Source organism: Gorilla gorilla, chromosome 5, assembly GCF_029281585.2.
Source record: "Gorilla gorilla gorilla isolate KB3781 chromosome 5, NHGRI_mGorGor1-v2.1_pri, whole genome shotgun sequence".
In the NCBI taxonomy this organism is placed as follows: domain Eukaryota; kingdom Metazoa; phylum Chordata; class Mammalia; order Primates; family Hominidae; genus Gorilla; species Gorilla gorilla.
Window position 1 is genome coordinate 129262364 of NC_073229.2, and position 12211 is coordinate 129274574.

At 42.3% G+C, this 12211-nt stretch overlaps 1 protein-coding gene across 2 annotated transcripts in view; it reads right to left on the reverse strand.

Moving 5' to 3' along the window:
• Positions 1 to 2123: 2123 nt before the first annotated feature.
• The window catches only part of POPDC1 (popeye domain cAMP effector 1), a 41090-nt gene continuing 31002 nt past the window's right edge, over positions 2124 to 12211 (reverse strand). For both annotated transcript variants that reach the window (XM_019030221.3, XM_004044460.5), the window contains exon 8: positions 2124 to 6445. In XM_019030221.3, coding sequence (XP_018885766.1) covers positions 6321 to 6445 — 125 coding nt within the window. In that variant the 3' untranslated portion in view covers positions 2124 to 6320. The remainder of the gene's footprint in view (positions 6446 to 12211) is intronic.

Consider the following 12211-nt stretch of genomic DNA (forward strand, 5'->3'; position numbering starts at 1 on the left):
ACAGAGGCTAGAAACAGAGGCACTTAGAGAATGATGAAATTCATCATTCCGCTTAAAAATAATAACTTATTACATGTTAACATGAAGAACATTTTTCTATTTATAAAATTTATAAGATTACTATTTTATAAAACAAAAAAGTGTAGAGTGGCATTGTTTTACGCTTTTGCAATTCTAGAGGTGTGGCTAAATACAAGAGCTGGATTTTCACATCTGCTCTGCATTCAGTAGATTGTAACATATATCGTTTTGGTTGAAGTATATGAAGAAAATCTAGCCTCACACAGATTTTGGAAAAGGGAGGAGTACAGAGTTAAGTACTTTAATAATCTTGAGATAATTGTGGATTTTTTTTTTTTTTTTTTTTTTTTTTTTTTTTGAGACAGAGTCTTGCTCTGTCACCCGGGCTGGAGTGCAGTGGCATGATCTCTGCTCACTGCAGCTTCCGTCTCCTGAGTTCCAGCGATTCTCCTGAGTAGCTGGGATTACAGGCACGTGCCACCACACCTGGCTAATTTTTGTACTTTTAGTAGAGGTGGGGTTTTGTCATGTTGCCCAGCCTGGTCTTGAATTCCTGGCCTTAAGTGATCCACCCACCTTAGGCTCCCCAAAGTGTTGGGATTACAGGCGTGAGCCACCATGCCCGGCCAACTGTGGCTATTCTTGATACTACAAAAAACTCTGTAATAGTTTTGTTTTTCTTTTTTTTAAGGTTAGTCAAGTGAAGCAGTGGGAGTGGAAAAGGAACAATCTTTCTTAAAGGTTGTTCGCAGTGTGGAGTCCGAAACCCCGTTAATGGCAGTTTTGTGCTGCTGCACTGGTCTAGCTTGCGCTTGGAATAGATCTTATATCCATGTGTGTGACTTTACAACATCATGTGTTGACCACTTAAAAAATACTGGCTCACTTATGCGGATCTTTCAAATGTTAACACATTTCAAAATAAAAGATAAAAAATTCACTCATTTATTATTATTCATTCATTCATGGGGGGGAGGGATGAGGAAAAGAAAAAACCTTAACTAGAAAAATCTTTATGTATTAGGAAGCTGGTAAACTCACAGTGACATCTTCAACTTGGAAATCTGTATCTTCAGCCCAGATCCCTTCACTGAGTTCCAGGCTGACTTATCCAATTGCTTGCTTGACATCTTTTCATTATTCTCAAGGCCCCTGGAACTTAGCATGAAGAAAACATACTCAGGCTTTGCATTAAAACCTGGCGCTCTGCGATGTTCCTGGCCAGAGAATCACCAGCAGTAACATAAGCCAGAAATCTCCGACATGCTCCTCTCACTCACCACCACTTCTGCTCCCACAAATAGCCAAGTCCTGTCAGCTTTATCTTCTGGTGGGCTGTAGCCATGTCTGTCCACAGAAAACCCCCAAGTGGACATCAGTGGAAACTCCCAGCTCTTACAGCACAGCCTTAGGTAAGGGGAAGCTGACCAAAAGCTGGCTCAGCACGATGTTCAGGGCTGGAAACCCAGACATCAGGCCTAGATGCCATGGCCTGTTGAGTGACAGAATTAATTCCTCTCATGGTATAAGATGCTCCTTCCATTTGGGCCTATCATTGAGGCTGACTAGGGTGGGTGTGTTAGATGCCAAGGACTTGCCACTCAAGGCCAAAAGATGGGCTGTCAAGTTTCCATTCCAATACCTAGGACAGCTGATGGGAGAAAATGTGGGTTTCTCAAAGGATAGAAAGACTGTCCCCCTCATCCACCACAGAACAGATCCAGGGAGGTTTTCTGACTCCTTCATGTGACTCCTCATATTGTTGAATCTTAGGAAACTAGAAGGGAGTGAATGTTCAGATGCAATGGAAAAAAAGCTGAAGCCCACCAAGTCCCATCAATAAAACTCTGAAGGCTTCTCCATTGCTCCATCTAGTCAACACTGTCTACACTGCCTTCTGGCCATTTTTTTTTTCACAGTCAAAGCAGCCAAGATGGCAGGACCTTTGAAGTCAGGTATGACCGACCCACAAGCACCGCCCCTGCTGGTCTGCTCAGAATACAATGGCCTGCACCAGGCCCATCCCCACAACCTTGGCCTTTGGGCATGACATTCGAACAAGCTAGATATATGTAAGAGGAATGAAATAAAAAATACACACATTTTCTAAGTAAGAAATTTATTTGATCAAATGGCAATATATGAAGATATCTTAAACTATAAGGCTCTATCCAGACAAAAAGCATCTTTTTATAAAGTAAGTGTTATCAATTTAAATGGCACCTAAAATCAAAGAATGAGTTTCCTATAAATGTCTGTATAAAGCTTTCATAAAATCCTCATGTATTTTAAAACTAGGTTGCAAGTATAACAGAAAAACCTATAAATAGTACTTAAAAGCAGGTTTCTTAAAATTTATGACACCTACAGTGTGTCACTATAGACAGAGTATTCGGGGGGCTCTGTGACAATCAAACATGAGTAAGGGAGCATGTCCCCTGATGAGCAGAACCGAAGCAGTGATTACGCCTCAGCCTCGAGCTCCCTGCACAGCATCCTACCATTCCAAATTCTTGGGACTTTGAATTGAGTTGAGAATTACTACAAGAGAAGGTTAGGAAACCAGGATTGGAAAGAGGGAAGGGAGAGGAAACCAAGGCATGCCAGGATCAAAGATATCTATAAAGCAGCTTTATAAATGACCAAGAAAATGGGTTTCTAAAAAACGCAAAATGGTGAGGCCTTGGGGCTGCAACGTGGCATCTGTGAAGAGGACGACGCCACGCCCTGCTGGGAAGGGCTGACCTGCATGCCAGGTGCTTGGCTTGGAGCCACCACACGCAACAGCATGAAACTTTCTCTGGAGTGCCAAGTCATTACCTGGAAACACTGGGGACAGGTCAGTGTGTAGCTTATACCAGCTTTCCCCAAAGATTTTTCCAGCAACCAAGTGACTCTGTCTTTGGGGCCGTGATGGGAGCTGACACAGAGGAATCTGCAGATCCAGGTTCTAAGATCAGGAGAGCTTCAGACAAGTGGGAAAACCAGATATAAAGAGGGTGACATACACACACTGTTAGCAGCAAAACGCAAAGGTGTCCAATGATTAAAATGAAATTGAGTGATAGGGAGAAATGGAGAAGATTCCAGAGAGTCAGGGATAGTAACTGAAAATAATTATATAGCACCCATTATTACTAATTTAAGATATATAAGCATCACTGCGGATTTATATAGTGTCTATGCTATTAGTTTAGTAAATATAAATATTTATGAGGGCTTTCAAAATATTTTAAATGACATATACATTCTAATATAAATATTACACTCCAGATTCATACAACTGAGTTGATGTTACATTTAAAGTAGTAGATTTGGGGTTGTATATGGAGTAACTTTTGCAGACCATTTTCTGAACTTTGATGATTCAGCTAAGTAAAGGCCAAAAAACACAGGAAGCATCTTATTGGGAACTTTGGCAGCAAACATGTTTTTATCTATGTATTTATGCATTATACAAAGATACACTTATTCATTTGTATAAATGAATTTAAAGTACTCCATAGGAGATCTTACACTTAAAACACTTTTCTGTCTTCTTATCTGCTTCTTTGAGATCAAGTCTACATGGGAGGGCTTCTTCCTTAGAGGTGTGTATTTAAAAATAGTTTCACGTTTCCCATTCAGGCTAAGTGGCTCTTTTAAGATTCCTAATCTTGAGGTTACAATCTTCACATTGAGACACTGATACATACACATACTTTAATAAAAACAGCAAATGGTCTTATATCACCTACTTTTAGCAGTGTGCTTTTAAAACAGGTTTGTTCCCAGCATTACAGAAAATAATCTCCAAACACATGCATTACTTTCTACTCAGGGAAGGATGTTACATCTAATGACTGTATAGAGTGATTTTGTAAATTAGTCTTATGCGCGTGTAAACTAAATGGGCTGCCCAACTTAACCCCAATGGTTAAATGAAAGTAGTCTCGGCACTATGACATCACAGTCACACCTGTGCTCTCAGGTACAGGGCGAAAGTGAGAGCGAGAGCGCACGAGAGAGTTCAACCTGAGAGAGCTTTATAATTTCAAAGCCTAGGCTGTCATTCACCTTTGCTTCATTTCTCCAAAACAAGCTCCTAATTTAGCTACCTGAAGAGACTGCTGCAGCAGTACAGTGAAAGCAGCCTTTTTTTGAAATAGGGTCTCACTCTGTTGCCCAGGCTGGAGTGCAGTGGTGTGATCTGGGCTCACTGCAACCTCAACCTCCCAGGTTCAAGCGAACCTCCCACCTCAGCCTTCTGAGTAGCTGGGACTACAGGTATGCACCACCACGCCCGGCTAATTTTTTTGTAGAGATGGGGTTTAGCCATGTTGCCCAGGCTGGTCTTGAAGTCCTGGGCTTAAGCAATCCACCCACCTTGGCCCCCCAAAGTGCTGTGATTACAGGTGTGAGCCACTGTGTCCAGTCGACAGTAGCCTTTTTACTGTGATGTCAATAAACCAACATCTGAAGATGTCAGGAACTGGATTCAGAGTCTGCATAAATTTTTTCAATGAGTGACCGAGCATGTAAATTTAACTCAAATGAAATTACTAAAATAATTGCTTTAAAAACATATTTAGGAAAATGAGGTGACCCTAGATGAGCTTATTTATATGTCTCCTCTAACAGAAATCACCTCATGCTAAGAGTTGCTTCTTTTGGCTCAGTTCACCTGAGAACAACTTCATTTGGAACTTTTCTTAGCCATTTAACGTAACAGGAGACTGACTCAAAGTTGGTTCTAGTGGATGAAGCAAAATAGACATGACCAGCATGGCCAATCAATGAGCTTCATTCAACGGAGCATCCTGGCCAAGTGCCACAGCCACGCTGGCCAGACACACTGACCAGTTACGCATTTCCCACCAGCCAAATGCCACTGTTTACTAAACCATGATTTCAGTAGAAAAGAGAGCTCTGGAATCAAGGCCCTCACTGCAGGATCTGGGTGGGGTGTCCATGGCCTGGCCTGTAGTAAACCCTCTGCCTTCCACTGTGTTCACGTTCACAGCTCTGGCACTGGGGCATCTGGCACTTTTTTAAAAGAGACGTCTCTGCCTCTAGATGAACAATCTGGAACTTCAGAATACAGATCAAAGAATGAAGCAGATCTTTCAGTGGCCTCATCCTGTGGCACCTGCCCAGCCATTTAACTCCCCTGTCCTCCCACCCTACATAAAGTGTTTCCCACACCAGAGTGTGCACAACATGGTGACTCCAAATCCCAAGGAAGTTGAGTTTAGCTGGAGGTTAACCCCGTGCTCAGAAACCCATCTGTTATCTTTCCAGCTTCAGGTTTCAGGGCAGTTTATAAATGGCATAATACAAGGGTAATGTGAGTAAAATCTGAGAGTTTTGTTCATTATCAAGTTATCCACACAGTGCCCAATTAAGTAAGGTGATCTAGTGAAGTAATACTTCTGGCCTGAGAGGAAAACAAAACCAGTCAAATCACACCTTTCTCTAAAATGTCCCATTAAAAAAATATGGAATAGGCCGGGCGCGGTGGCTCACGCCTGTAATCCCAGCACTTTGGGAGGCCAAGGCGGGCGGATCACGAGGTCAGGAGATCAAAGATCAAGACCATCCTGGCTAACACGGTGAAACCCCGTCTCTACTAAAAATACAAAAAATTAGCTGGGCGCGGTGGCAGGTGCCTGTAGTCCCAGCTACTCGGGAGGCTGAGGCAGAAGAGTGGTGTGAATCCAGGAGGTGGAGTTTGCAGTGAGCCGAGATTGCGCCACTACACTCCAGCCTGGGTGACAGAGTGAAACTCCATCTCAAAAAAAAAAAAAATTATATATATATATATATATATATATATATATATATATATATGGAATAAAGTTTGAGATTCCCTGCTTTTTCATGTTACCTTAGCCTCAATTTTAAACTTACATTGTTTGTTAAAATTATCAAATGGACCACCTCATTGCCATGGAACAAAAAAGACTGTGAGGAAAAAGAATCATAACTTGGAAAAAAATAAGTGAAAAGGCATTGAGAGATTGCTAAGATTTGTTAAGTTAAAACAATAATATATCTAGAAAAGACTGTGAAAATATATATCTCAAAAGAGAACAAGGCATAGTCAGAAGGCTCAGTAAAACAATTACTTTAAAAGCTGACTAATAAAAAGGTAAGTGAAAGAACTCTTCCATCCTTGACCCTTCCTCACTTCCTCCCTCAGACTCTACCAGTCTGGATGCACTAAAGCAGAATAACCTAAAAGCCATGAAAAAGTGCTGGTATTTTTCAGGATCTCTTCAAGACACCTTCCATCTTGGTAACCTGAATTCTCTCTCTGATCAAGGCAGCTGATGGACTTTCAATGTATTTGGAGATGCCGGTTCAAAGACGTCATCATCATCTTCTGCTCCTTCTTCTATTGGTTTCATCTTGGCAGAGGCTCGCTGGTGTGGGGATGACACATCTGTGGAAAGACACAGGAGGGAAAACCACTGAATGCACAATCTGCCCAGACCCTGGTGTGACATATCAATTATAAATTCCAACTGGAAAATAAAACTGTAGGAATCTATCACTAGCACCAAGAACACAATTTCCATAAACCATTCTATTTCAATCCAGCATCTCAATAAAACAACCAAGTCAAGAAGAGACTCAGTCAGGAGCACAGATGAGGGACAGATTCCACCGCATGTGCTTGGATGATCTGAGCTTCTCAAATATATTCAGTTCCCAGGGGTTTGCCCCACAGTCTGCTTAGGACTCAGAACGCATGTTCCTACATTAATATCATACATGGGGGCTTGAGTCTCATATTAGCCCTTGAAAGTTGATTTAACTCCTAATTTCCCCAAAGAATACTTCTATTCCAAAATTATGGAACCTAATCACCATCTGTAATATCACCTAAAACATTTCTTGCCTCCACCATGGAGTCCAGCCACCCACTGGGCTTATACGCAAAGGAGACAGGGGACGAGGAAGAAAGGCCAGGCATTCAGGAGGGAAGAGCCAAGTAGAGGAAACGCAATCCCAGGCAGCAGCAGGAGAAAAGGCAACCCCAGGGCCTTTTAGGATGCCATTTAATCAAAGGAACCAGGCAGCAATTCATTCATTCAGTCACTCACTGGTTCATGCATTCACCAAATGGTTATCAAGCATCTACCATATAATGGATACCATGCTTGATGTAGAAGAAAATACTATCTAAAAGTAAGAGTAGAAGTCATTATCAAAAGGCCTCTCAAGGTGCCTAATGAGCAGCTAACGTGACTGCATAAACTCCCCTCCTTACAGTCACCACCATCACTGTCAGGATCCATGTTGTCTGGGTTTCCACCTGCTCGGCCCACACCCATATCTTCGCTACCCAATCACAGGGTGGAGTGGCATTCAGGCAGCCCACAAATGCTGAACTCAGCTGGGGAGAAGGTTGATGGTGGAGGGATACCGGGTGAAACCTGGCTCTTTAAATACATGCTCACAGCAAAAGCGAGTGGAGGATCTATTAAGACATGAAGCAGATCTGCTACAAGATGACCACAGAAGTTTGTCAAGATCAGCTGTCATTCACTGGCAGGAGTCAGGAGCAGACAGCTGGGTTGGCCAGCACAGGGAGAATGCCAAAACCAGCAAGGAGGGCCAAGGGCCATGAGCATGTCACATGGCTGCTCCTGGAGGGAGGCTGAGACAGCGGCAAAGGCTTTGCCCTGGCACTCAGCCATGAACGAGTGGTCATTCCTGGCCCCTGGTATGGCACAGGGGGAGGGAGCATGCAGAGTGGTCAAGACCAGAGGCTCAGCAAACAGTTCCAGAGTTCAAATCCCTACTCTGCAACCTGCACTCAATTACCATACCTTTCTAGGCCTCTGTTTCCATATCTATAAAAAGGGGATATTCTTAGGATCTGCTCCACGGGATTGTTAGGAGGATTAAACAGAATAATGCATAGGATGTACTTAGCAGGGTGTTGGGCCTATAGAACATGTGACTAAATGTCATTTCTTATTAACTGTACAGTCACTGCCGTACATCTGGGGAAATGCTACCACCAGTCACATCTTCTAACATAAAAAAATATGCAGGGCTAGACTGTGGTACAGCTAATGTATACTCGCTGTATATATACGGAAATTGTTCACTTACAGACATTTACAGCAAAAATACTGAGTCTCTTGAATGACAACTATTGACATAAACTGTAGAAAAGAAGCATCTAATAAAATGGTCCAAGAACCCAATTCTGCACAGGGCACAGCATGGGAAGTTCTCAGGCGAGTTCTTCCCCTTTCCCATGCAGGTGACATCAAACACACGAAACACAACCTCTACTTCAATGTCTATTCAAATGGCAATGAATTCTATCTGTGCGACCTTGGACAAGTTACTTCTTTGTGCCTTAATTTCCTTACCTGTAAAATAGGAATAATAAGAACAGCACCTATTTCATATGGTTGTTATAAGGATAAAACAACTTGATATTTGTAAAGTTATTAGATCAGTGCCTGGGATGTAATAACCACTTTGTAAATATTTGTAAGAACATAAAAATCAATTACTATGGTCTTTGGAAGGCTATGGACTTAATAATGAGAAAATTTGTTAAAATTCATCATTGCTCATAAGAATGGCCAATAAAGGAAATGGGCCTTGTGCTCAAATGTGGGTTTGTGTTTCTCAATCTTAGCTCTCTTGAGTGTAGCAAAATTGTCTTTAAAAACAAAAAAAATAGCCCTGGTTTCCATCATATTTTTAGCCTTAAGTTATCATTGGGTCTCATAAATATTAACTTAGACTGAGTATCTACAATGAGATAAAACTCTCAGAACAAACAATAAGATGGCGTGTCTAAGAGCATTAAATCAAGTCAATAATATACAGTATATAGACATAATTGTGTAACACGCTTAACAGAAACATACCCAGTTTATTCTGTCTGAGGAAGTAGGACTAACTGGTTTCTAGTTTTTAAGCTCATCTATCATACCAGGAAGGACATCCTACAGTTATATTGAGGCAGGTATCTACACTCTGGAGCCACAATGCTATCTGACCCTCCCAACTCTCTCACCTATCCTTTGCATTTTTTTTCACTGAGAGAAAATGAAGGGAGGACTCAACACAAATGGAAATGGTTAAGTGAGAACTTCCCAAGAGCTTTCAGCTTTTCTGTGAAAGAATTTATTCTGCTCCCACCATATTTGCTGGGGCAGAAGAAGAGCTGTGGAACTTACTATATAACATTAAAAGGATAATGAGAGTGATTCACAATCCTTAGGGTGACATCCAGGGTTCTCCAAGTTGGGTCTCCCTCCCTCTTCCAGTCCAAGCTCTTGCAAACTCACTGCTCTTCAAATCCAGCCCATCCTCCTCTTTTCCTCTTGCCTTTTTTCCCTCTACTTGGAATGGTTCCTCCACTCCCATCTCTAACCACCAAATTCCCATCGTTTCCTCAAGCAGGATTCAAACTCCACCTCCTTCATGTGTAACCCTCCATGACTCCTGTGGGAAGATTCTACCCTCTTCATCTCAATAACTTCAGCCCTTACACGTTCTGTGTAACATTGTGGTTATAGCATTTGCATCTCTTCCTTATTAGAAAACAGGCATCTTGAGTGCTGTAACCAAGGCCTCTTTTCTCCTGCAGCCTCACAGAATTACCCCACACATAGTCAGGACCTTGATAATGTCCTTAAGTACATAGTGATGAAAAAATCCCTCCTCTGAAAGGCCACATAGGGAACCTCAGAAAGGATCCTGAGGATGAGGGAAAAAGACATGGACATCACCTTTAATTTCTGGCGGGTCTCCCAGTGGGGCACCACCAGCATTCCTCAAGCACAGGCAGGCCTCAGGGTCCAGTAAACCTCATTAGGAAAAGGGACTATCATCACTCTACTTTGTAGCATGTCCCCTGAAGGAAATCACTTTCATAGAATTGATTCGACACTGCTTAGAGCATGGACAAGAACACCGTTCTCTCAAAGGAATATCAATAGGCTTAATAGCACCATCACCTGCTACAATGTTTTCATCCAATCAGTAAAAGGAATCAGGGAGTGACCACAAGGTGCTAGGACAATGGGTTAAATGTTGGGGAAATAAAAAGGAATCACACCCAGTCTTTCATGCTGTCTTATTTTATTTCTCAGAAACTCAAAGCACTTTTCAGAGCAATTCACCCTCACCACATCTGTACTGTTATTCCTACTGTATATTCAGAAGCTAAAACAAAGACATCCGTGAAAGAAAACAGAGAGGGGTGGCTGCCACGAATGAGCTTATTTCTTACCAGGGCGTGAACCACTTAGAACACATCCTAGGAGGATAAACCAGGGAGTCCTAAGGGCCTGGAAAGATGGAATTTTTCTGCAAAAGTTCTTGATTCACTTTCATTTCAAGCTTTGTGGCTGAGAATCTGCAATCCCCCCCCAACTCCCTGTCCTTATAACAACATTGCCTTGTTGCTCTTTTTCCACCTTGGTAGACACACTGGCAGACAGGAGCACAGCCCAACCTGTCACTTCCAGGGACTACCTGGTGCCAGCTGGCTGCCAACCCCTCGCTTGGAATTAGAATCACGGAGAGTGTCCACTCTTTGTACCAACCCCAGTTAGCCTGGCCTTCTGTACCATTGAGGGCCAAGTATAACATTCACATCCAGGAAGACAAAAGGATCACCTGCCCTGCCTCGGAATCTGCAACTGTCATGGCCACCAGAAAGGCCAGCTTTGAGGAGTGAGGGGCTCACCTGGCCCCTAGACATGGGGCTCTCTGGCCTCATCAGGGGACTTACTGGTTCAATGGAAAGATTCAGAGTCCATCCCTATATAGCAGGAAATTATTTCTTTGAACCCCTAATACATCCAAAACCAATTTGTAGTAAGAACAAAAAAAAAGAGGGAATATTATATTTCAAGGGAATGCTCTTACATTTCACAAGTTGAACATTAATAAATAACTTCTACAGGTTTGCCTGGTTTTTCATTAATTTTACGTACTGATAGATATCAGAAATTTGCCCAGAGGCCCATCTATCTTCCAGAGATGTGAGAACATGAGAGGAGAGAGGAAGAAATAGAGCTTATCTTTAGTTAAGTGATTTTTCAAATCACTTTTGTTCTTCAAGGAGGTTACTATAAGGTTCATGATCTCTGTAGAATGCTTTACTTTTCATTTATTGCCAATTGTAGACGGGCAAATAATTTCATATCCATAAATTTCCCAGAAAATTGATTCTTAGTTTTCTATTAAAACTATTTTTACAGTTGGGAGGCAGAGTGGTTAACTCCATCCTGTTGTATTGATTGTGATCAGGAAAAGACTTCTGTAGTAATTTTTTTTCTGTTAGCTATAATCACCTTCCACCTACCAGTTAATACATTTTATTATAAAAGCATATAAACAGTATCATACTGAACTGAAACCCAGACTTAACAGGTGTGAAACTGTTAAACAGATAGGTCAAGAGTTACTGTTGCTGGAGGGATATTTCATATTACACCAAGTGGCAAAAAAGTCCTCTGCGCAAAGGACTTCCATAAGGACCAAAGCATCGAGAAGGTGCAGCCAGTGGAGCACAATTGTGCTCTGGGGTGTGTGCCACACTCGCAGTATGTTCAGGTGGGAAAGAGAACTGTAGCACCAGGCTGCCGTGCTGAGGGTGAGAAAGAAAAACTCCAAGTCAAGGGCCCTGAGCACATGCGGAAGACTGGGACAGCAGCGAGAGTGCTGAGCGAAACAGTGGACACCTTTGCTCCTGCCAGATGGCAGGGGGTGACCACACCGTGGGCTCCCACAAGGGGATTCAGATACAGCCAGCGGAGTCTCTCCTGGGCAGAACTGTTCAGATGGCAGCTAGGGCTGGGTGCTGGTTAGGGAGGAGGGGAGCCCATCGTTAAGACCCACTGCATGTCCCTGAGGGTCACTGGCTGCAAGGGCAAACAAAACATTGACCTCCATAGAGGGTGGGCTTGGGCTGCCCTGCAGATCCTTCTCTGTCTTCCAGAGTCTTGAGTTAAAGAACCACAGAAGGCCTTAAAAAAACTTTTTTTTAGTATAAAATATTTGTGGGTACATAGTGGATGTATATATTTATGAGTTACATGAGATATTTTGATACAGGAATGCAATGTGAAATGATTATATCAGTGTAAATAGGCTATCCATCACCTCAAGCATTTATCCTTTGTGTTACAAACAATCCAACTTACTCTTTTAGTTATTTTAA